At 39.1% G+C, this 25416-nt stretch overlaps 1 protein-coding gene and 1 long non-coding RNA gene across 4 annotated transcripts in view; one reads left to right on the top strand and one right to left on the bottom strand.

Annotated features, from left to right (window-relative positions):
• Nucleotides 1–2618: 2618 nt before the first annotated feature.
• LOC148116569 (uncharacterized) lies at nucleotides 2619–8711 on the bottom strand. The gene is made up of 3 exons (XR_015731109.1): nucleotides 8574–8711; nucleotides 3821–4201; nucleotides 2619–2781 (listed from the first exon to the last, which is right to left on the bottom strand). It is a non-coding gene; the product is annotated as an uncharacterized LOC148116569 (long non-coding RNA).
• Nucleotides 8712–11912: 3201 nt separating this feature from the next.
• Nucleotides 11913–25416, top strand: part of ACMSD (aminocarboxymuconate semialdehyde decarboxylase) — a 34746-nt gene continuing 21242 nt past the window's right edge. For 2 of the 3 annotated variants that reach the window (XM_034424019.3, XM_034424028.3), the window contains exons 1-2: nucleotides 11913–11985; nucleotides 15635–15679. In XM_034424019.3, the coding sequence (XP_034279910.1) occupies nucleotides 11929–11985; nucleotides 15635–15679 (102 nt within the window). In that variant the 5' untranslated portion in view covers nucleotides 11913–11928. Of the gene's footprint in view, nucleotides 11986–13472; nucleotides 13553–15634; nucleotides 15680–25416 lie in introns of those variants that run through there. The other variant, XM_034424037.3, reaches the window with a different exon arrangement.

Here is a 25416-nt window from a genome sequence, read left to right on the forward strand (position 1 = left end):
TTCAGCAGAGTGAATGGAAATAAGAGCGGTTGAATGATTTGGGCTAAAATATAGTTCGGGAATACAGAAGAAATATTTTAGAGATTTCTTTGGGGAAGATAATGTTATGTTATGTAAAAGATTTATGAAATTGAGAAAATTGTCATCAACATTCATTCCAAGAAAAAAAACATGATGAAAAGAAAGTCATACTGGGAATATATAAAATGCTAAGACTGCTGGTGTAGATGTTGAAGTAGGGAACCATTAGGATGCCTTCAATTGAAAACATTTGGGAATTTCTGTGCTAGGCAAAAATAATTAACTAAAAATAAAAAACAAACAGAAAGACTGTGATTAGTTAATTGTATGTAATTAATATTTTGAATATTAATATATTTACACATACACATATACAGTACATTTCCTTTCAGGATAAAATATCAGCATGGTTGGCTTAAGGAGTGGCTGTGCAAACCTTCATGATTATTTAATGTACATGAGTTTACTGCCTCTATACCTGACAATTGAAAGCCTGTTAGTTTGTTCTCTTATATAAAGACAAGAGTAGTAAAAGTAAATACATCAGAGGTGGGTTTCAGCAGGTTCTGACCAGTTCTGGAGAACTGGTAGCAGAAATTTTGAGTAGTTCGGAGAACCGGTAGTAAAAATGCTGACTGGCTCCGCCCCCATCTATTCTCTACCTCCCGCGTCCCAGCTGATCGGGAGGAAAGGGGGATTTTGCAGTAACCTTCCCCTGGAGTGGGGTGGGAATTAAAATTTTACAGTATCCTTCTCCTGCCACGACCACCAAACCATGCCCACAGTACCGGTAGTAAAAAAATTTGAAACCCATCACTGAAATACATATAGATGTGTTACATAAATGTAAAGACAAGGGTAGTAAAAGTAAATAGAAAATCCACAGAGGAACCAAGATGGTATTTGTCTGTGGTGAATATACAAGAAATAGGGGGGAAAGTGAATAGGTGCTTCAGGAAGGTGGACTGAATAGAAGCACAATGAGGTGATTTAGAAAGTATGGATGAGGATTAAATAGTAAAAACAAATATATGAAACAGGAGTGACTGGATCAAAATGAAGGGAAAGACCAAGAAAATCATAGTTGAATAGACTTGATGAGACCCTTAAGTAGGTGGATATTTAAACAACATATAAAAATGTGTACAGGGGGAGTGGAAACAAAGATAGTTTGCAAGAATAAAAAGGCATGGAGAGAAATAATGAACAGTGTTGACCAGAAGCAAATATAACTATATTTCCTTTTCTTATCTCATTCCTTTCTTTGGCTTATTATTTCCTTTGCCTTTTCTTGCTCTGTATAACATATTCTGAAAGGGTGTGTATATGTGTGTGTGTGAGAGAGAGAAAATATGTTAATATTCAAAATATTAATTATATATTATTAACTAATCATGGTCTTCCTGTCTGATTTTGTTTTTTAGACGATTATTTTTCCCTAGCACAGAAATTCCCAAGTATTTTAAATTGATGGCATCCTGATGGTTCCCAACTGTGTATTGTGGCACCCCAGAGCATCACAATTTCATTTATTAAGTAGCAAAATATCCCACGGCAACCCTCAGAGTTTACCAGGGTGTTGCAGCACACAGTTTGGGAATTGTAGGCACTTTTACAGATCTGAACAACAGGCAACTTTAAGCTACCGGTAGAGGACACTGAACTTACAAAAAGATGCAGTAGTGCAAACTGTTCATATACGAGCAATAATCTGTAACTAGTCATCTCTATTACTTTTTTTTTTAATACTTATTTTAATTATTTCTTGTATTGCTATTGCATTACTGGAGGAAATGTCATTTGGAAGTACCATTTGTCAATCTAAATATCAGGGCAGAAATTTAGTTATGGGTCACACCACTAGATGGCATTGTCCATTAACCTTAAATATATATTTTTGTGAATGGTCATTTTATCATCACTGCAAACTTCAGAAGCAATAATAATGAAAACAGAGGGTTCCTCACTAGAATTTGCTTGAAGGCTGAATCATAACGAAAAGAAATGTTAGTACTAATAGAACAAAGAATAATCTAATTCAATTCTTGCCAAAACATTAAAATTCTACTCTCCATCCAGAAACCCGGACAATCTCAAACCCTTGTTAAATATTAGAATAATTAAAAAAAAAACCTCTTACCATTGTTAGAATTGTTTATTGTATCAAGGTATTGTATCAAGCTACTCTCTACATTTAGCGGGAATTACATTCCTCGTTGATAAGGTATGGGTCTGACTAGCATAAAGGTAAACATAAAGGTTTCCCTCACTCATATGTGCTAGTCGTTCCCGACTCTAGGGGGCGGTGCTCCTCTCCATTTCAAAGCCGAAGAGCCAGCACTGTCCGAAGACGTCTCCGTGGTCCTGTAGCCGGCATGACTAAATGCCAAAAGCTCACAGAATACTGTTACCTTTCCACCAAAGGTGGTCCCTATTTTTCTACTTGCATTTTTTGCGTGCTTTCGAACTGCTAGGTTAGCAGACAAGTAACGGGAACTCACCCCGTTACGTGGCACTAGGGATTCGAACCGTTGAACTGCCAATCTTTCAATCGACAAGCTCAGCATCTTAGCTACTGAGCCACTTCTGACTATGTCATGATAAAATGCCTAACTGCCATGTCTCCCTGATCCCCCGGACCCTCAAGGGTTAACTAACCACATATCCCATAATCCTTATAACCACTCCTTACCTCTTAACCCCTCCTCCTGGGTACAAAAGGTCCAACCGCATGGTCCACAGCACATTCCAGATGTATACCTGAAAGAGAAAGGTACAAGGTCAGTGACCTCCAGTACCAACTGATCAACAATAAAACTACTGAAAAGAATTGGGCTATGTCTTTGAGTTATTGGGCTAGATCCAGTTTCTAACAAATTGGTAGCAGAGGTCGGTTGCCCATAACTCCAGACAATGACTGAACCCAACACCTACCCAGAAGAAGCAAACAGAGCACAGACCAGAGCTCTTACCAAGAAGATGGCTGAGAAGCTTCCCACCAAAGCCACAGCCATGGAGGAGACAGAAGCTGGAAGCGAGCAGGACTCCAGCCTGGACTCACAATCAGATGAAGAGGGGCCATCCAAGGAGATCACCGCCCCGGAAGAAGAAACAGCACAAAAAATGAACAAATTCAAACTCTCCATCCTGAAACTGATGGAGGGAAACAGCGACAAAGAAAACCTCATCGCGGACCTTCAAAGCCTCTTCGAACAACAAGAAGCAGCGATCGAGGCCCCAAAAACAACCGAGAAAGAAAAGCCAGCAAAAAAGGGTAAGCCACCCCAACCCGATGATCCTGAGCCGGCAGAATCCATTTCCGTGCCCACTTCCCGGCGGCCATCTTGGGACGAGCACCAGCCAATGGGAAGCCAGGATTTGAATCCCTTGGCGCGAAAATGCCCGAACCCCGAAACAGACGAGGGGAGCTCAGAAAGCGACTACGAAGAACCCAGCTCTGAAAGCGACCACGAAGAGATCGCAATAACAAAAAGAAAAACGCCTACCGATCTCGAATTGCAAAAGGCAATCGAGACCATCACCGCTGCCCTAGGCTCCGCTTTCGAGCCTCCTGCAGCACTCAAAAAATCAAAGAGAAATCCTGGAGGGCACAAGAAGGCCAGAACAACCAACAGAGACCAGGCAACCGAGTCACAGCATACAAAAAACCCCGCACGCACCAACAACCGGCACAAAAGACCGCCCACCTGCAGGAAAAATCAACCGCAGAATTCGAACTCACCACCCGCTACACCGGCAACGCGAGGCCCGAGGCAGAGAAGAAGAACCGGCTACTCACCAACGCCACGACACCCATCAGGCCAGTCCACACGACCAGGGACCAGCGACCACGAGGGAGGATCAGCCGCCGTCGCCGCCATCGCCGCCGAGCCGCTGGGTGCAGGGAATCCTCAACCTATGACCTCCGCTGCTGCCGCGCCGCCGACCCGCGAAAGTCCTCGACTTGCGACCGCGTCGCCCCCTCACCTTCTCCCCTTCTTCGCCGGGGATCCGGCCGTCCAGCAGTGGTGTCCAGCCTCAGGGGGGATCTTCGGACCCACCGGGGGCGGGTCCAGCCTCCCACCGACAGGCCTAGGCCTAGGCCTGGGAGCTCCAGCAACAGGAACCTCACCCGATGGACTCCAGCGCGGAATGAGCTTCGCGCATGCCCAGTACCTGCCTGTAATAAGAGAAGCAAATTGCATAGATCCAAGCAAGTACAGAATGGCCACAGACATCCCAAAGCCTTATTGTGAGTTTAATCACAACTTGGACCATGGACAGCTCCCCCCGTAAGTAACCTTACTAACATTTCTGGGGCAAATTATGCCAATTTGCCAAAACTGCAGTTAGATGGGGGTAATATTATAGAATGGAGCCAACAATTAAGGGTTGCTCTCATGAGAGAGAATGCACTGTTCCTAGCTAACAAACCTCCCCAAAAGCCCTGGTCATTGGAAATTGACTGCATTCATCACAGGGCATTTTGTATCATGTTAACCTCCATTCCATCTGCTATGTATCCATCTATTGAGGACAATCTAACTGTTTATGATATTATGCAAAAACTATGTAACCTGTTTTATAGCCAAAGCAGAGCCACCACCACTAGACTATCTAGGGAGTTCCACTCCACCAAGCATAAGGCAGGGGTCCCCATGAGTGAGCACATCTTAAAGATGAATGCTGCAAGGGCAGAACTCATGCAGAGGGGGGAAATCATCACTGAAGAGAGCATGATAAGCATAATCATAAACTCTCTTGATAGCAGCTGGGACATCTTCATGACCCAACTAAATAGCCTCAACTTGCAATACCTCACACTAAGCGCACTGACCAGTCAGCTCGTTGCAGAGGACACTCTGAGGAGGGAACGCCAACTAGCCAAAGGGGACCCTAGACCCACAAAAAGGGTGGATTTCCAGGATAGGGCCAGGGATACCTCAGAATGTTATTCTTGTGGATCAAGGAACCACTTAAAGAAGGATTGCCCCAGGAACCATAGGGATAGGGGACAGCACGACAGTAGAGGGGGAAGGTCACCCGAACGCAGGCACCCAAAGGAAAGAGGGCGAGGGTGGTCACCCAACCCCAGGAAACACCATGAGCGCAGGGACCAGTCCAGGGACAGTAACTCTGGCTCCATGTATGGGATCAGGCACGATGACCCAAATGACAAACATAAGGCAGAGAGAAACACATGGCTCCTGGATTCAGGGGCCACAAGTCACACTACTTGTAACCCAGAGCTGCTAGACTCACTCACAGAAATAGACTCAGAAGTAAAGGTAGCAAACCAAAGCAAGGTCAAAGTAGTGGGAAAGGGAAACGTACACATCACACAGGTAGGGGACCTAAAAGGAGTACTGTACGTACCAGAAATCCCCCACAACGTGCTAGCCATCACAAAGCTGACACGAGACACAAATATAGAAATAAAATTTAAAGATGGAAAGGCACACTTGATCAAGCAAGGGAAAGAGATAGGAAAGGTAACCATACACGAGGGGCTTCCCTACTTCACACCCAACGCAAGGGAGGAAGAAGGCATTGATGCCAGCACAAACCACGAGGTAGATAAGTATCCAGAAACAGAGGGGGTGCAGCAGGAGGCAGGATGTAGCCATGAGAAGACAAACAAGTCTGTATCTATCGGCAAACCATTGCATGATAACTGCGCCCACCTCCTACACAGGAGACTGGGACACATAAGCTTCCCCATTGTAAAGAAAATGACGGAATGTACCGAAGGTCTCAAAGTAAAGAACTGCGAAAACTACTTAGAGTGTTCAGTTTGTAAGCGTTCCAAGATCAAGGTTAAGGCCATCCCCAGGGGATCCAAACGAACCACGGAGTACCCCTTCCAATTGGTGCATATGGACTTGGTAGGGCCAATGAAACCCTCTGTAGGACATAGGAAGCGATTCTTCCTCACGATTGTAGATGACTACACCAGATACGGGTATGTCTACTCCCTCAGACACAAAAACGAAGTGTTCCAAAGGTTTAAGGAATTCCACAGAAGAGTAGATATGCAACATAACATGAGAATAAGGCAGATAATGACTGATAGGGGGTCAGAATTCATGGCCAAAGAATTCACAAGGTGGCTGAGGGAGCAGGGCATAGCGCATTACACCTCTTCACCTTTCTCTCCCTTTCAAAATGGAGTCTCAGAGAGAAAGAACGGAGTGTTGCAAACCATGATGAGATGCGCCCTGGAGGATGCTGGGATGGGGCAGCATTTCTGGTCAGAGGCAATACACTACGCTAATTACACCCTGAATAGACTGTGGTCAAGCTCTATCAATAAGACACCATACGAGATGCTATACAACAGAAAGCCCAACATTGCACATTTACACATATTCGGCGCCCCAGCTGATGTCCACATTCCCAGACAGCTAAGAAGAAAAGGGGAAAAATTATCAAAAAGGTTAAGGTTCGTGGGTTACGAACCGGGCACAAAGGGCTACAGATTTGTCGACAACAATAACCGTTTTGTGGTTTCCAGATCAGCCAGTTTCCACGAAAACGCAAACTGGTCGAGGGTACACTCCAACGACATCCCAGCCAATAGGGTCACGTTCGAGCATGGCCAAGAGGAAAGGGAGGTCAGAGAGGTCACAGGGCACAAGGCCAACCATCGCAAGACAAGCGTCAAAGGTTGGAAAGAAGGGCACCCTTCACTGAAGATAGATGACCTGACGGACAAAGAGGCAGACATCATGCAGGAGACCGAGCCAACCCCCAGCAGGCCAATCAGAGAAACCAGAAACAAGCTACCAAAGAAGCTAGAGGACTACGTTATGACCATCCACAACACCCATTTCACGCCCAGCTCATATGAAGACATCCTCGGGCTCCCCCGGGAGGAGAAAGAAAAATGGATGCTTGCCATGGAGAAGGAGATGGAAAGCCTAAAGGACCTTCAGGTATACTCACCTGCCCAAGTTCCAGAGGACAAAAAACCAATAGGAACCAAATGGGTGTTCAGGGTTAAAACATTAGAGGACAACAAGGTCCTATACAAGGCAAGACTAGTCGCGCAGGGTTTCGCCCAAAGATACCCCGAAGACTATACGGACACCTACTCGCCAACCGTCAGGGCAGAGAGCGTCAAGAGCGCCCTGGTGGTGGCCACCATCCTGGGCTTGGAGGTCTTCCAATTCGACGTACAAACAGCATACTTGCACGCTGAGCTGGATAAAGAAATATACGTCAAAGCCCCGCCTGGGTACAACAAAGACAAGAACCAAACCTGGCTGCTGAATAAAAGCCTGTACGGGCTCAAGCAGTCGGGCAAAAGGTGGTATGACTGCTTAGCCAAGGCCCTCAGATCCATGGGCTTCGAGGCCACCTCAGCTGACAAATGCTTCTTTACGAGGAGAGAAAACGACTCATTCGAAGGTGTGCTCGTTTACGTGGACGACATCTTGTACATCAGCAAGCACAAGAACAGGTGTGACAAGTTCGCCACTGACCTGGGTAGCCACTTCTCCTTAAAGTCACTTGGAAAGATTGACAGATACCTAGGGGTCCAAGTGATAAAAACCAACAAGGGCTTCCGACTCTCCCAGAGAGAAAAGATCATCGAGCTGCTGTCCAAATGCAACATGTCCGAAGCAAAACCCAGCGAGACCCCCATGCAACCCGAGTTCCTGAAAACCATGTATGAGGAATCTGAACCTTTCACAGACAACAAACTATATAGATCAACGATAGGGTCACTGCTGTACATATCCAACTGGACCAGGCCCGACATCGCCTTGGCCGTCAACCTGCTGTCCAGACATGTAAGCAAACCTACGGTAACACACTGGAACGCATCAAAAGACTACTTAGATACTTAAAATTTAGTGCGGATGCCCTACTCTGCCTAGAACCAGAAACATCCAAGGAACCAAAGCTAACCTGCTATGCTGACGCTGACTGGGCTGGGGACATAGAGTGCAGAAAAAGCACCTCAGGCTACGTGCTACTACTCAACAATTGCCCCATCCACTGGTACACTGGAAAGCAAAAACTGGTGGCCACATCAACCACGGAAGCAGAATTTGTTTGCCTATCAAAGGCCGCAAACAATTTAGTATGGTTCGATGACCTGCTCTGCGACATCTGGGCTGAACCCTCATATCCAATAGTTATCCACGAAGACAACAAGGCAGCGATAGAAATCTCTAGGGCCGATGCCATAGGTCAGCGTTCTAGGCACATTGACATTAAATACAAACACGTCAGGCAGTTTTCAGAGATAGGCTTCATTAGGGCAGTGCACTGTGACACAGAGGAGCAAACAGCAGATATTCTCACTAAACCCCTACCACATAAACAACATGCTTACCTCATGTCAAAAATGCGTGTTTGCTTATAATTCATGCCTGTACCAGTGTATTCTCTGTATGTATGCTAACACCGCCTCAGGTACCCAGTTAGGCATTTAGAGGGGGTTTTGTCATGATAAAATGCCTAACTGCCATGTCTCCCTGATCCCCCGGACCCTCAAGGGTTAACTAACCACATATCCCATAATCCTTATAACCACTCCTTACCTCTTAACCCCTCCTCCTGGGTACAAAAGGTCCAACCGCATGGTCCACAGCACATTCCAGATGTATACCTGAAAGAGAAAGGTACAAGGTCAGTGACCTCCAGTACCAACTGATCAACAATAAAACTACTGAAAAGAATTGGGCTATGTCTTTGAGTTATTGGGCTAGATCCAGTTTCTAACAGACTAGCATAGATAAGAGTTTTCAACTGGATTCTTTCAAGGTTTTGGTCTACACTATTACATTCTGCTCTGTCTTCATAGAGCTTTTGGAAACCTCTAGTTAACTCCTAGAAAATGTTCAATCAGCAGAGTTTATTTATCCTCTGGATAAAAAATAAAAGTACAATCAGAAGATAATTCCACATGTAGACTAAGTTAACAAGTCACACTAATCTACAAATAAGTGAATCATATACCGGCTGTTATTATTCTTTACCTAATAACCTACTGTTAACAAACCATGGCTTAGTGCAATATTTGTAGTTCCCAATGCTGATAGGAAAGAATGGGCTTTTCCTGTCAGAAGCAATAACTCTTTCTTTCTATACTAATCCTACCAGTAATTATAAATGTTCCATTCTGTGCTGCCTTTCCTTGACAGCAGGTAATCAATGTTATATATCCAAATATTTATCCAACGCTCTGATTGAAAGGTTGTGATTGCATGAGCCATTGACTCAAAAATCAGTCTACTACATTTTTCTCAAGAGTGATGTGCAAAACCAGCCTATGGGGTTGATTTATGGCTTGGTTGTTGTGTGAATCCAGAACACCAGGCTGAATAATTTGCGATACTTTTAGGAATTAATGAATGTGGCATGGGAATACAGCCAGAATCGCACTCATCCTCAGATTGTGAGTTTTGTCTAGTTTAAATCTTTAAAATGAATTTAAAAAGTTCAGCATCTACACTTCTCAGTCTTCTTACAATATTTCCAACTTCTAATGAACTAGATGAGGTATTTGAGTCAATTCATTTGGGATCCATGCATAAATGTCCATAAATATTGGTATTGTGGCTCTTAAGAGAGAGCTTTTCTACAGCTGGGAATTAAGTATCAAGCAGAACGTTCAGTTAGAACTGAAGAAGCTTCTTGGATGAGAAGTGAAATGTTTTCAAAGAAAAAAAACAACAAGAAAGTCCAGTTGCCTTTTGGAGGGGTATGTGTGAAGCACCTTTGGGATTAAAATTAGTGGCTGTTCCTGGAAGGCCTATTCTAAAATGATGGGATCAGTGATTGATATCACTTATTTCACAACATCCATTGGATAAAGAAATCAATATCTTCTCAGCAGCAGCAGCACTGTTTTGTCAATATTTTTGTATTCTTTCAATCTAGATTTGATTATAATTTGTTGAAATATGTCATCAGGCAGCACCTTTTTTTTCTCCTGATGTGAAGTCAAGAGGCTGAGGTTGTACAATGCTACTATCCTTGGCTTTTTCTCCATAGCAACAACATTTACCTCGCTTCCATCATTCTTTTGTGACTCCCTTTTGTGCTTAATCTTTCTCAGTTACAAGCTGGAGCTATTATGCCAGTGCAGCAATTTGCCAGTAATTTTTTTTTCTATCTCTTAATTACTTCATTATTTTTCATTTGGCATTATTGAAGTTAACAAAGGCATCAGGCTATGCCCAAGATGAACCTGTACTTATATTTGTATTTGCTAAATAGAAGTCAGAGCTAGCAGTCTAGATTGGGACCATAACTTGGGAAGAGAAAGGATTTAACCCATTTTCTCCAGACATATCTATGCACAAAGAAATATTTTATGTTAGTATTTTTCTACGGGCACATCCACATAGCTGTGTTTATATAGAGGTAGATCTCAATTAACCATTTGTTTAGTGACCATTCAAAGTTACAACGGCGCTGAAAAAAGTGACTTATGACCATTTCTCACACTTACGACCATTGCAGCATCTCCACTGTCATGTGATCAAAATTCAGACACTTGGCAACTGGCATGTACTTATGACAGTTTGCAGCATCCCACTTTTTGCAACCTTCTGAAAAGCAAAAACAATGGGGAAGCCAGATTCACATAATGTTACTAACTTCACAACTGCAGTGATTCACTTAACAGCTATGACAAGAAAGGTGGTAAAGTGAGGCAAAATTCCTTAACAACTGTCTTACTTAACAGCAGAAATTTTGGGCTCAGTTGTGGTCATAAGTGGAGTGCTACTTGCACTTTCCTTCCATCCTTCGAATGGGATGAAAGCAGGATTAGAATTGTTGCCTCTAGAACTGACATTTTTGCAGCAACCTGAGTCTTGTTGCTTCTCTCATAGAAAGTGAGGAAATCTTGAGTAGAAAGGGGCAGTCATGAAGTTATCATGAAGAGATTTCCTGTATTTGAGTAAGCTGGTGCCTTTTGCTAATTTCAGTCTTGGTGTTAAATCTGTTTCAATACAATCTCTAATCTTTTGCTCCGAATTTGGCTGAAAGGAAGGTCGGATGATAAGAGATTGGGGGGGGGATATTGAATGGTGGAGGCTTTGATTTCATCCCCACATGTTAAAAGTGGTATATTTTTTAGCTCTAACCCAAATAAATGATTTTATTCAAGATTGGAGTCATACAAATTAATTTTTGTAAAAATTTAGAATGCATGTCATTCTGGAAATGGACATTTTTTTTAGAGAATACAGAACTTTAATAGGCTTTGGGCAATTACATATCATGTTTTATTTTGTGAAAAGTATTCTGTTTGGTCTTGTGTCTAGAGTAGAACTAGTTTTAAATCTATTTTACACATTGTTTTTAATCCAAACATGGACAAAGTCTCAGGTTTTCCTAATTTATGTAAAATCACTTCTCCTTTTAAAAAATCTCAAGTGGTTTACAATAACACAATTTTGCATTGTGTTTGTTATTGTAAACCACCTGAGATTTAAAAAAAAGAAACAAGAAGGGGTTTTAGATAAATTAGGAAAACCTAAGGGATCAGGAGCTAAAACCTCACTATCAACTCTATGGAATTTATACCACTGGTGTACAATTTTGTCTAAAGGCTGTCCAGCTTGTAAATTAAATGTATACTATTTTGTCCTGCAGTTGAACCTCTCAGGCAGATTAATCTAAGGAAATTTATGTGTGTGTGGCTCAGTTCTGTACATAAAACTACCTAGTTTTTCAAACTCTTCGGCAGCTTAGTATTGCACAGTTCAGCTCTCCTGAAATGCTGCCTGATTGGTTCATTTAGGTAGCCACCCCAATAGGATGGTTGGAGGACCTGAACTGCCACTTAAGTTAATCAACAAATTACCACATAGGCCTGAGTGAAGTTTAAAAAGTGAGGAAAACATCTTTATTGCCATCTAATCCTCAGGTGAACCTGCAGAAATGAAAATTGACATTCATTGTCACATTCTGCCTAAGGAATGGCCTGATCTGAAACAGGTAACAGTGGTAGTCTTTGGATATCTGGTACAAAAAAAAAAACCCTTTGTTCTTGATGGTTTCACTAGAACTTTATCTTGGGTAGTTCCCAGTTTTAAATTATTTGCTTATTTTTTTTCCCTTTAAGATTGAACTTCCTTGAAATGAGAAACTAGGGAGATACTCATTTCAAAATGCTTCTGGTACTATAACTCTCTGTGTCTCGATATTTTGAACAGTGGTGTGTACATTTGAATTTATTGAACTGCTTAGTAAAGCAGAAAGTTTGGGTGCATGTATCTCTGTACCGGCTGTTTGCTAGGAAAAAAAAAGAGAGGGGTCAGAGTATTTATTTACTTTTAACAGTTACATTCCACTATATTCAAATTATGACGGTTAATAATGTGTAGGTTTAGTTGTACTGTGGCCAAAAGAAAATGACCTGGGATGAATGCTGAGTTTGAGTATTGTACAAAGAGAAGTTTAACTAATGGAATCCTTAGAATTCTCTCTAAATTGCTCTCAGTATATAAACATCTTTTTTTAACTGTATTCAGAATCAGTGAAAAGCAATGGATTGCTGTGCAGTGCAATTGTAAGCCGATTTATTTGCTAGAGCATATAGCATATTTGGCACTGCAGCTAAATTCAGTAAATTTAGATGGATTTCGTTTTTCCGAATGATACATTGATACTAACAATATAAATAAAGCTTTGAGCACTGTGTGATCTTTTTAGAATAGATTGTGATGCATTCATGAATGGCAGCATCTGTGTAATTGCAAAAATGACAAACCACTTTTTTGCAAATTAACTCTATTTACTTATATCAATCGTCTTTCATTTTGACTATTTGTTATGTAAATCATGCCTTCTACAAAGCTTTAAATTGCTTATGAACAATATTAGCAACACTATTAGATTAATTGCATTAGCCAAAGAACCTCAAATAAAAATAATTTAATTGTGGGTTTGACATGCCGTATTGCAATCCTCTTTTTTTCCCCATTTCAGTACTAGAATTACCTTGAATTTTTTTCTGCCATAGAAAATTATATACGCGGTTTGCAAAATATGTGGCAATTAAAATGTTGGCTAATAGATTATTTGTCTTACATAGTTCAATGCAACTGCATAAAACATTTGATATTGTAAAAGATGGACCACTTTTTTGTCTGAAGAGACTACCTGTCTCTTCAAGAGAAGCTATTTTAAAATGTACCTATGGATGAAAATAAAAAGGGTCCAAAAGAAGCAAGAGTCTACAAATTTAATCTAAAAATTTAATCATTATTATATTTAATATTTTAATATTTATATTTTTTAAATATTATATTTATAAATAAATATTTATATTTAAAATTTAAGAACATCCATTTAAGATTTTAAAGAATATATATATATATATATATATATATATATATATATATATATAATCTTTATATGTTATATATATTTAACAGCTCAGTTAAAAATGTACCTGTTTGGTGATTGCTGAGAAAATAACTATCAAGAGTGTTTAGTCATGGAATAGAATGGCCAGAACAAGACCAGGGGGAGGCAAATGAGAAAAAGCTGTCGTTTTGCTGTAAGTTTGTCAAAAATATTTGCCTGTTATTCTGTTATAAATATGGCTCTCTAGATTCTTCAGCAAACTCAAGTTCACATCCAAAAATATTTGAACATGAAGCAATACTGGTTGTATCAAATTTCGCAAGGGTGTTTAATAACTCAATGATCTTCTCTTATATTCATGTAAATTGATTAATGAACGTGTCGCTGTTGCTAACACCTCGATTCTGCATCTTTTAAAATGTAACTCAAATATAGATTGACGTCAGTTGAAAACCACATCGCAGGATTTATGCCAGAATGTTGTTACTGATTTCTTAAAATGCCTCTTTGTGAACCTTTTTAGATGTAGAAAGAAAAAATGCTGAGTACTTTTCCCTTTTGTGATTATGCAATAGTTCAAACGAAACGAAAGTGAAATAAAGGAAAAACTGGCCTTCCTGTCATGGTATTTTCTGCCGTAAGAAGAGTTACAATCCTCCTTGGGAGAATGAAGAGATATTTTACTTGTGTACTGGAAGCTTTTCGCCGCTCTTTAAATATTAATAGACAAAGGTGACCTTCATCCCTGCTATTGAATCATCAAGGCCGAACAGAGGATCAATACATGACTACACTAATTATTAACAAATGCTGCTCAGCTGACATTATGATTTCACTGTATCTTTATTTTACTTCTGGTTACATAATGAAGACTGTAGGTTCAGGATATGCAAAAATTTGCCCTATCGGAAACCTCATTATGTGAGGTTTAGGAAGTCAAATAGTAAAAGATTTATCAGAGGAAGTATTTCTCTCTTTCAATTAAATGATAACAAAACGATCTCACCCATTTTGTAGCAGGAAACCAGAATTTTGATAGTTTTCTCCAAGGCCACGTTAGACAGAAATACTCTGTATTTTAAAAATGAGATTCATTCCATCCATTGATGAGAAAAGGAAAGAACCCAATTCCAAAATCAAAACAACGCATAGGGTTGGACATTATTAGATCATTGGTTTTTTATTAGTTTCCTTTTGGTTTCCATCCATTACATAGGGAAATATCATCTTGGAAAGAAAAAGTTAAATACCTTGATATGATATGAATATTCAACTATATTCTTTGAATATAAGATTGCTCATTAAATGAAGGGCTTTGGTTCTATCAAACCTGGGGTGCATAGAAGAATATCATTTTATTTCTTTTGCTGTCAGGTTTATAATTCTTTTTTATCACATTTAATATATATATTTAAACAGCAAAATACCACAGCAAATACCACAGTGTTTTTTTTTCTTTCTCTGTCTTCACTTTGTATAATATCATATTTCTCCTGATGTATTCACAGTGCAATACATTACAGTGTTAGTGTAATATAATATTGGCTATTAAAAATAATTGTTTTTAAAAAGGAGATACGAATAATTATACTCCATTTCAATATAGTTAGAATAAATAGATTTGTATTTAAGTATGTATGTGTAACTGATAGTTACTTATAGCTTGACTTTAAGCAATGAAAAAGTTATAGCAACTTTCTCATACCCAAGGATCATTCCAGTTAAAGTTAAATATACCTGGAGAATATGACACTGCTACAGTACATATAGTCCTTGACTTACAACAGTTTTGTTTGTTTAGTGACTGTTCAAAGTTACAATGGCACTGAAAAAAGTGACCATTTTTCATTCTTGCAACTACTGCAGCCTCCCTGTGGTCATGTGATCAAAATTCAGCTGCTTGACAATTGACTCATATTTATGACTGATGCATTGTCTCAGGATCATGTGATCATCTCTTGCAACCTTCTGACAAGCAAAGTCAATGTGGAAGTCAAATTCACTTACTAACTAACTTAACAACTTCAGTGATTCACTTAACAACTGTGGCAAAAAATGGTGGTAAAATGGGGCAAAACTCAGTTAATAAATATCTTACTTAGCAACAGACAATTGGGCTCAATAGTGGTCATAAGTCGAGGACTACCTGCATATTATACAGTCTGAATGTAAAAGAAAAGATTTGCTTGGTTTTAAATTAACATGACCTAGTTGGTGAACCATAATGTATGACGTACTTTATGTGTATTTGTTAACTCTGCCTTCCTTTTCACAGAGATATGGCTATGGAGGATGGGTTCAGTTGGAGAAAGACCATAAGGTAGGTTAAGTTTGTGATTGATAAGTAATAATTATTAAGATATATATTTGAATTTTGGAAAAGAATACTTTTCCAGTCATGCTGAATCAGGCCAAAGGACTATCTAATTCAGCATCTGATTTCCAATGCAGCACTTCTGGGGTTTCCAAGAAACCTATAAAAATGGTATTAAAGACAATATCAGTTCCTGCCTCTAGAGACACTTAGTGGAAATAATAGCTTGGAGCCATACTGATAGATATATTAAGATAATAAACACCAATAAGTCTGGCAGTGAATGTCACTACTATAATGAATTTAGTGTGAACAAGTACTTATTTTCTGATACTCTGAATCTGATGACAATTAGCTGTGTTTGAGTCACACTATGGTATTATAGAAGTTCCTTTGGCTGCTTAAGGTTTTTGAAAAATATATTTATTAGGTTGCAGCAGTGAGGATTTAGGTGAAACCTGGCTCAAAAATAGTAACTGTGAGAGGGACCTTGGAGTCCTAGTGGACGATTACTTAAATATGAGCAAGCAGTATGCAGTAGCAGCCAAAAAAAACCCTAACACAATCCAATTAATTAGAATAACAGAGTTGGAAGGGACATTGGAGGTCTTCTAGTCTAACAAACAGAAGCAGAGAATCAAAATCACATAAAGTATTAATACCACTTTATAAAGCCCTAGTAAGGTCACACCTGGAATACTGCATCCAGTTTTGGTCACCATGTTACATAAAAAAAAATGTTGAGACTTTGAAAAAAAAAAGTGCAAAGAAGAGCCGCTAATATGATTAAAGGCCTGGAGACTAAAACATATGAAGAATGGTTGCAGGTTTTGGATTTGGCTAGTCTACAGAAAAGAAGGACTAGGGGGGACAATGATAGCAGTATTCCAGTATTTGAGAGGTTGCCACAAAGAGAGTGGGTTAACTTATTTACCAAAGTACTTATAGGCAGGACAAGAAACAATGGATGGAAACTAATCAAGCAACCTGGAACTAAGGACAAACTTCCTAACAGTGAAGACAATTAACCAGTGGAACAGAAGTTGCCTTCAGAAGTTGTAGGTGCTTCATCACTGGAGGTTTTTAAGAAAAGACTGGACAGTCACTTGTCTGAAAGCAGGGCCTCCTGCTTGAGCAGGGGTTGGACTATAAGACCTCTGAGGTCCCTTCCAGTTCTATTCTGATTAGATCCCAGAGTAAGAAGAATCACTTTAATAGATTTGGTCACCTTTCCTATTTCTCGCATTTTCATTCTAGCCTTGCATAATGAACAGTGTGATACAAAATAAACAATACACAGGTAGTCCTCAACTTACAATCAATCTTTTAGTGACTGTTTGAAGTTACTGTTGCAATATTTTCAGGATCAGACTCAATAAAGATAATAGAAGTTAAAGCTTTAAATATATTTCTTTTTAATTATGATAGGCATTCTATATTCACTGAATATTCGAGGTAGAAGCAACGAGAATGGTGAGGGTGGCTCCTTATATATACAAGGGGTGGAGCTAGGAATGGGAGTGGTAAGTTATGAATACATTAAAGTCCAAAGAATAAGTTAACCTCTGATGTTCCATATATACATTATTTACACATTGGAGAATAAGGCATTTACATCTGACAAATCCCCCTCTAAATGCCGGTTCGTTACACAACACCAATTACATTCTGATTCAGGACAATATAATACATATAATTTAGAAGTTAAATATTTGTGTTGTTTAGAAGGTAAGGGTTTTGTTAATATGTCAGCTAATTGTTCAGAAGTATCGCAATGTATTGCTTTAATGAATCCGTCTTGAGACAGTTGTCTCACATGCTTAAACTTTATATCAATATGCCTGGACCTTTGTCCAATTGCATCGGATCTGGATATTTCAATGGCCGCTTTATTGTCTTCATGCATAATAAATGGTAAGGTGGGTTTCTTCCAAACATCAGTGATCAGATCATTGAACCATACAAGGTTATTTGCAGCTTTGGACAAACAAACATATTCCGCTTCTGTAGTAGAAGTGGCCACTAGTTCTTGTTTACCAGTATACCAGTAAACTGGACAATCATTCAATAGAAAAACATAACCAGAAGTACTCTTTCTGCATGTTGTATCACCAGCCCAATCTGCATCAGCATAACAAGTAATTTTTGGTTCTCTGTCATTATTGGGTTCCAACATTAAACAAAAATCTAATGTACCCTTCAGATATCTTAGAATTCTTTTGACAGCTTCCCAATGATACAAGGTTGGTTTACTAACATATCTTGACAATAGATTGAGAGGTAATGCAATATCTGGCCTAGTCCAATTAGATATATAAAGGAGTGAACCTATAACTGATCTGTAAAATGTGTTGTCTTTAAACTCAGGGGAAGATTCATCAGTGTTTCTAAGAAAATCAGTTTGCATAGGGGTGTCACAGGTTTTAGCATTATTTAAGTTACATTTGTTTAGGAGTTCGATGATTTTATCTTTCTGTGTAAGTTTGAATCCCCTTTTAGTTTTGTTAATTTGCACACCAAGGTATTTATTCACTTTACCCAGAGATTTCAGTGAGAAGTGTTCATTTAACTTATTTACAAAGATTTCCCTGCTCTCTTTATGCTTTCCAATGTATAAAATATCGTCCACGTAAATTAATACAAATTCAATATGATCATTACTCTTTTTTACAAAGAAACAGTTATCAGCAGTGGTGGCGTTGAAATCCATGGTCTTAAGTACTTTTACCAAGCAATCGTACCATCTTTTGCCGGATTGCTTTAATCCGTACAGACTCTTATTTAATAACCAAATTTCGTTCTTATTAGTGTATTGACTGTGTGGTGCTCTTACATATATTTCCTTATCTAATTTTGCATGTAAGTATGCGGTCTGTATGTCATATTGGAATACGTCCAGATTGAGTGCAGATGCTACTACAAGGGCTGTTTTGACACTCTCTGTTCTCACTGTGGGTGAATATGTATCAGTATAGTCTTCTGGATATTTTTGTGCATAGCCTTGTGCAACTAGTCTAGCCTTGTATAAGGTATTGCCTCCTTCTAAGTTCTTAATTTTATAAATCCACCTGGTACCTATAATTGTTTTATCCTTAGGTGCGATCGCAGGTGTGAATACATTTAATCCTTGTAAACTTTCCATCTCTTTTTCCATAGCTAGTTCCCATTTTTCTCTTTCTTCATGTGTAAGTTTCAATACTTCTTCATATGTATTAGGTGTTATTTGTTCTCCATTCATATGCATTATGTAATCTTTGTATTTATTTGGTATTTGGTTTCTATTGTTTCTGATAGTTCTTTCAGGCTTGCTATGGTTATCATGCAAATATCTAGCTTCCTTTTTTGTTAATGTGTCTGTCTTTATTTTATGCTGACTATTAGTCCAAGTTTTGGTTTTGTTCTTACTTTTGTTAATATTTTGATTTTCTGTTGTTCCTTCCTCACAAGATATCGTATCTTTACATTTATTAGGAAATATTTCATTAAGGTGCAATTTTGACCAATTGGCCTGTTCATGGAACACAGCTGTTCTGGATACTATAAATTTGTTATTACTATCAATAAATCTGTACCCTTTGGTTCCAGTTTCGTATCCCATGAATCTTAATCTCCTGGATACGTTTTCTCCCTTTCTCCTCAATTGCTTAGGTATGTGTACGTCTGCAGTGACTCCAAATATGTGCATGTGTGATAATTTGGGTTTTCTATTGTACATCACCTCATATGGTGTCTTATTCACAATACTGGACCAGGTTCTATTTTGAGTGTAATTCGAATAATGTAATGCCTCTGACCAAAATTGTTTGCCTAAACCAGCATCCTCTAATGTGCACCTAATCATGGTTTGTAGTGTGGAATTTTTCCTCTCTGCAACTCCATTTTGAAATGCAGAAAAAGGATTGGACGTGAAATGTAACATTCCTCTATCCTTTAACCATTGGGAGAATTCTTTAGACATGAACTCACATCCCCTATCTGTCATAATTTGCTTTATTCTGATATTATGTTGTGTTTCTATACGTTTGTAGAATTCCTTAAATTTCTGAAATGTTTCATCCTTGTGCTTTAATGTGTAAACAAAACCATATCGGCTGTAGTCATCCACTATTGTTAGGAAGTAACGTTTTCTATAGGTAATTGAGGGACTTAATGGACCAACTAAGTCCATATGTACCAAATCAAAAATATTGTTAGTTGATCTGTTAGATTTTTTTGGTCTGGGACTGGTTTTTAGTTTGGTGGACTTACATACTGAGCATTCCAAATAATTTTCACAATTTTTTATTTTGACACCTTCTGCGTGTTCAGTCATTTTTTGTACTACAGGAAAGCTTGCGTGTCCTAACTTCCTGTGTAAGATGTGAGCACACTCATCATGAATTGGTTTACCTATTTTTGGTTTCTTTTCCTTGTATGTGTTTTTGTGATCATGAGTTATTCTACACTCATCATTGTCACTGTTACTGACATTTTCATCATCTGCTTCAATACAATCTTCCATATTTGAATCAATGTTATGTAAACATCTTTCTTTAGTTATCAGATAGGGTAGACCTCCTTTTATCATTACAGTACCTACATTTGTTTTGTTCTTTTCTATAGTTGCTTTCCCCTTTGAGAAAACTATATTGATATCAGATTCTCTGCTTAATTTTATGGCACTTAGTATGTTGTGAGGTATTTCTGGGATTAATAATACCCCCTCTATTTTCCCTAGACCAGGCAAGGTCACATTTCCTTTGCCTAGTACTTGAACCTTTTCTTGATTAGCTACCTTTATCACAAACTTATCTTCTATAAATGAAGATAATATACTTTTGTTGTTGGTGGTGTGATTTGTTGCACCAGAGTCAATAAGCCAATTGTTATTCTCATCCTGCTGTGTTCTGGTGCTGTCTTGTTTATTTAGCCCATTCAGTGACCCAGATTTCCTCTCTTTTGAATTTTCTCTACCCCCTCTACCTTCTTTGTAATTTGGTGGGCTTCTATATTTGTGTCTATCTGTGGAAGATTGTCTGTAATTATATTTGCTCCTATATTCTGGTCTATGTCTCTCTCTTGAGACTTTGGGGCAGTCTCTTCTACTATGTTCCCTGGATCCACAATTGTAGCATCTAAAGGCCTCATTATGTTTATCTTGAAAGACTACTTTCCTAAAAGGTTTGTGGTCTGTTTGGTTACTGGATCGATTTTTTCTTGAATTGTCTTCTGCTATCAATTTGTTAGATAGACTTTCTATGGATAAATATCCCAAATTAATGGTATCTAAGTGTGACATAAAGCTATCCCATGATGGATCAAGTGAATTGATAATAACACTTTTCATTGTTTGATCTGAAATCACTTCCCCCCTCAATTGTAGCTCAGCTCTTATTTTGTTTAGATTTATCAAATGCTCACTTATAGAAACCCCTGGTTTTACTCTAGAGGAAAAGAAATCCTTAGACATTCTTGTGGTTGTAGCTACGCTATCGCTGTGAAATAGATTAAACATGCATTGAATTATTTCTGATACAGTTAGGTTTGGTTTGATGCTATGATACATTGCAGGAGACACGCTAGATATTATTATGAAAAATGCCCTATGATGTAAACAATCTATTTTTAAAGTCCAAGGTCTTCTTGGAGGGCTAGTTATAAAGAATAGTAAATTTTCTTTCATGAAAATAACCTGAAGCTGTTGATACCACTCTTGTAAATTAATGCCATCAATTCTAAGTTTTGGGAAGTCACTGGGTAAGTTACCTACATTATTCTGTCCATTACTTACAACCTGGGGCAGTCCGTGATCTCTCAAGTGCAGGAAATTACAGAACGGCATTGGGATGCTTGCAATGAGTCTGCGCGGTTCTCTGGCCAGTTCAAGTCCTTCTGGGTCGTCTACGTAGTTTCGCACATGCGCGTTGTTCATTTCTTCTTTGGTGGCGTCGTGGAAGGTTCTCTCCCTTTCAGCTCTCTCGATCCGCTCCTCCTCAGATGAGTCGGTCTCTGGCTCGGTTTTTGGGGTTCTGGTGGTGGTGACGGTTCTTTTCTTCTTTTTGTGTGCGTTGGTATTCGATTTTGTCTGTGGTGTAGGGCGAAATCGGCATGGCTCTCTGGGCTCGGGCGTCGTCGCTTTCGAAGTCAGGATGGGAGCGTGCAGGTCTTGAGTCGCCGGTTTGATTTCTTGCTTCTTCGTAGATGTCTTGGTAATTTTCAGTCTTGGCCCAAAAGCAGCAAAAAGCGTTTTCATTGCTGATTTTACTTGAGATTTTGTTAAATCGTCTTCACTTTCTGATTTTGGATCATCTGAAGAGTTTGAGACTTCTTTCTCACTTTCTTCGTCTGATAGTGTTTTTCGCGCCAGAAATTTTGAACTGAGCGTTTTGATTGGCTCTGCTCCATTCTCTTTTGAAGTTCGTTGAAACCAAGATGGCTGCCATTCAAAATTTCGCGCGGGATCACATCTTTTCTTTTTAACAACTATTTTCTCAGTAGTCATCTCACTTACGATTTTTTGATCTTTGGGTTTTTCTTTAATGACGTTTTTCTCTCTCGCTGCTCCGCTGTTCTTCAGCATCTCCTGGAGGTCCGCGATGAGACTTTCATCATTCTTTTGGCTTTTTAGTATCTTTAATATCTCTGACCTGAGTTCGTTATTTTCTATTTCGATTTCTTTCTGGTCATTATTTTCACTCATTAGTTCTTCTTCTTCAGTGGTGTATTCTTCGGATTCTCTCGAAATCGCATTGGTGGATTCGTTGATCATCTCTTGATCAGTTTCTATTTCTTTGCTGTAGGCCCTGGTGTTGGGCCTATCTTTCTTGGACATTTTTTAATTACTTATTGAGTCAATTAACCATCCTCTGCTACCAGCTTGTTGCAATATTTTCAGGATCAGACTCAATAAAGATAATAGAAGTTAAAGCTTTAAATATATTTCTTTTTAATTATGATAGGCATTCTATATTCACTGAATATTCGAGGTAGAAGCAACGAGAATGGTGAGGGTGGCTCCTTATATATACAAGGGGTGGAGCTAGGAATGGGAGTGGTAAGTTATGAATACATTAAAGTCCAAAGAATAAGTTAACCTCTGATGTTCCATATATACATTATTTACACATTGGAGAATAAGGCATTTACATCTGACAGTTACAATGGCTCAGAAAAAAGTGACTTATGACCATTTTCACACTTACAACCATTGCAGCATCCTCACACTCATGTGATCCAAATTCAGACACTTAGCAGCTAGTTCATATTTATAACAGCTGCAGCTTCCCAGGGTCATATAATCACCTTTTGCAACTTTCTAACAAGCAAAGTCAATGAGGAGATCTCATCTCATGACCATGTTACTAACTTAACAACTGCAGTGATTCACCTAATCACTGCCAACAACTGATTCACCTAATCACTGCCAACAACTGTGGCAAGAAAGGCCGTAAAATGGGGCAAAACTCACTGAACAACTGTTTCGCTTAGCAACAGAAATTTTGGGCTCAGTTATAGTCATAAGCTGTGGACTACCTGTAACGTAAAATAATGTAATATAAAAAATAATTTTATATGGTCTAAAATGTCTGATCTTGCTTCTGATGGTTGTATTTGACTGTATCATTTGAGTATATTTTATAGATTCTCTTTTTTCGCTGATATAAATTGTTTAATTGTTACCTAAAGTTGACTGAGAAATGGAGCTGAAAAAATATTCTTCACTGAGATTGCCCAAGAGAAATATAATCAGTAGAACACATTGAACAAAAATTACAAATGCATGACTGGTGTTATGAATATTAGTCACTTGTTATTCCATAAATTAAATGAAAACAGGGATTTTTAAAAAAAACCTGTCCAAACCTGGAAAAATGAATATGCATATAATTTAGGAGCACAGCATCATTATAAAATTACATCTGTGACCTAAAAATTATACTGTACTTTATCTTTCCATGGAAGTAATCGTAAATATATTTGTGAGTACTCTCCTTTCTGTTCACATAAACACACATTTGTATGTCAGAAAGCCGAATTTTCCTTTATAAATATGCACTAGATACCAGTTCTCTTCCAATTCCACAGATTTCCCAGCCTGGCTTTTAAGGAATCAGCAAGCAATTGAATAAATAATCCATGGAGGGAATATGGCAGCTGTTGATGTTCTTCTCAATTTTCCCTTGCATTTATTCTCTAGAGGAGAAACAGCAACCAATGTATGCATTTGAACAAATATTACATTTCAAACTCTAAGAAGCTTGTTCTCGTGGTTTTTGTTCTCTGAATCGTTATTTTAACTATTTTAAGGCAGGTCTTCCTAACAACTATTGCTTGAATCTAGTTTACTATAAGGTCATTTTTCTCCTAGTCATTCATAGGAGTTAACCAACAATCTTTGTGCCACTAATGAGGAATAAGTTTTGTATTACTGCACTGGTGGTTGCGACTCAAAAAGCTGCTATAAATGACTTGTGGGGGGATCGCCTTAAAGACATTTTTTTAATGAGCTGAAGAAATGCTGTATTTTCTGTCTTCTCAGTAGAATACAATTTAGAAAAGTGGTGAAATCCATTTTTTTTTACTACCGGTTCTGTGGGCATGGCTTGCTGGGCGTGGTGTGGCTTGGTGGGTGTGGCAGGGGAAGGATACTGCAAAATTTCCATTCCCTCCCCACTCCTGGGGGGAAAATATTGCAAAATCTCCATTCCCACCCCACTCTGGGGCTAGCCAGAGGTGATATCTGCCGGTTCTCTGAACTACTCAAAATTTCTGCTACCGGTTCTCCGAACTGCTCAAAATTTCCACTACTGGTTCTCCAGAACCTGCTGGATTTCACCTCTGGTTTAGAACATATCCTAGAGTTATGTTTTTCTAGAAGTGAAAGAAAATCAAAGATATATCAGCCCTCTAAGGATGATATATGTTATATCAGTCTTGAAAAGTAGCAAAAACAAAGCCTTAGTATTTATATCAGGAGGGATTAGTGCAACTGGGAGCATTTCTTTGGATTAACAGTCCCTGTTTGAAGAATAGGTGGTCCTGTGACCAAGAGGATTTTTGCCCAATTGCTTCTCTTGTGTGAGTTACGACTGTTCCTGGATCTGAAAACCCTGCTCACCAACATTCATGCCCACCGAATTGCAATTTGCTCTAAATGGCATTGCCCTTGAAGACCATCTGGAAGGTTCAAATGATATGAAAGCAGTCATGGTAGTTCCAAATGTTTTCATGTAACTAGACCTGCTTTAGTTACTGCTTCAGCTTCTGGGTGCAATTAAAGATGCTGGTTGTTATTTTAAAGCCATATATATCTCCAGGTTCAGCTATCTATGGGATTGTCTACTTCCAGCAGCTTCTGTCCTTCCAATAAAACTCAGCAGGATAAACTCATTCTGACTTCCCTTAGGGGCTGTCATCTACAGATGTCAAGTCTTTGTTGCTGCCCCACTTAATTTGGAATAGCCTACCATCCAAGGGTGGGTTCTACTTACCTTTACTACCAGTTCGCAACACGGCTGCGTGCGAGCGAGCAAAGCTCGCATGCACGCATGCTGTTCTGTGCAAGCGCATTTTGATGATGTTGGGGTCGGTGGGTGGAGCCTCCTGCCGGTTTTACTACTGGTTCTATAGAACCGGTGCGAACCGGGGGCAACCCACCACTGCTACCATCCCAGATCGGAGTAGCTTCCATACTATTTTGTTTCAGGAGAGCTGTGGAAACTTTTTTTTAAAAAAAATCCTAGGAGGGGACCTAAGAAAATTGG

This window comes from Pantherophis guttatus, chromosome 1, assembly GCF_059756535.1.
Source record: "Pantherophis guttatus breed Tessera chromosome 1, ASM5975653v1, whole genome shotgun sequence".
In the NCBI taxonomy this organism is placed as follows: Eukaryota; Metazoa; Chordata; class Lepidosauria; order Squamata; family Colubridae; genus Pantherophis; species Pantherophis guttatus.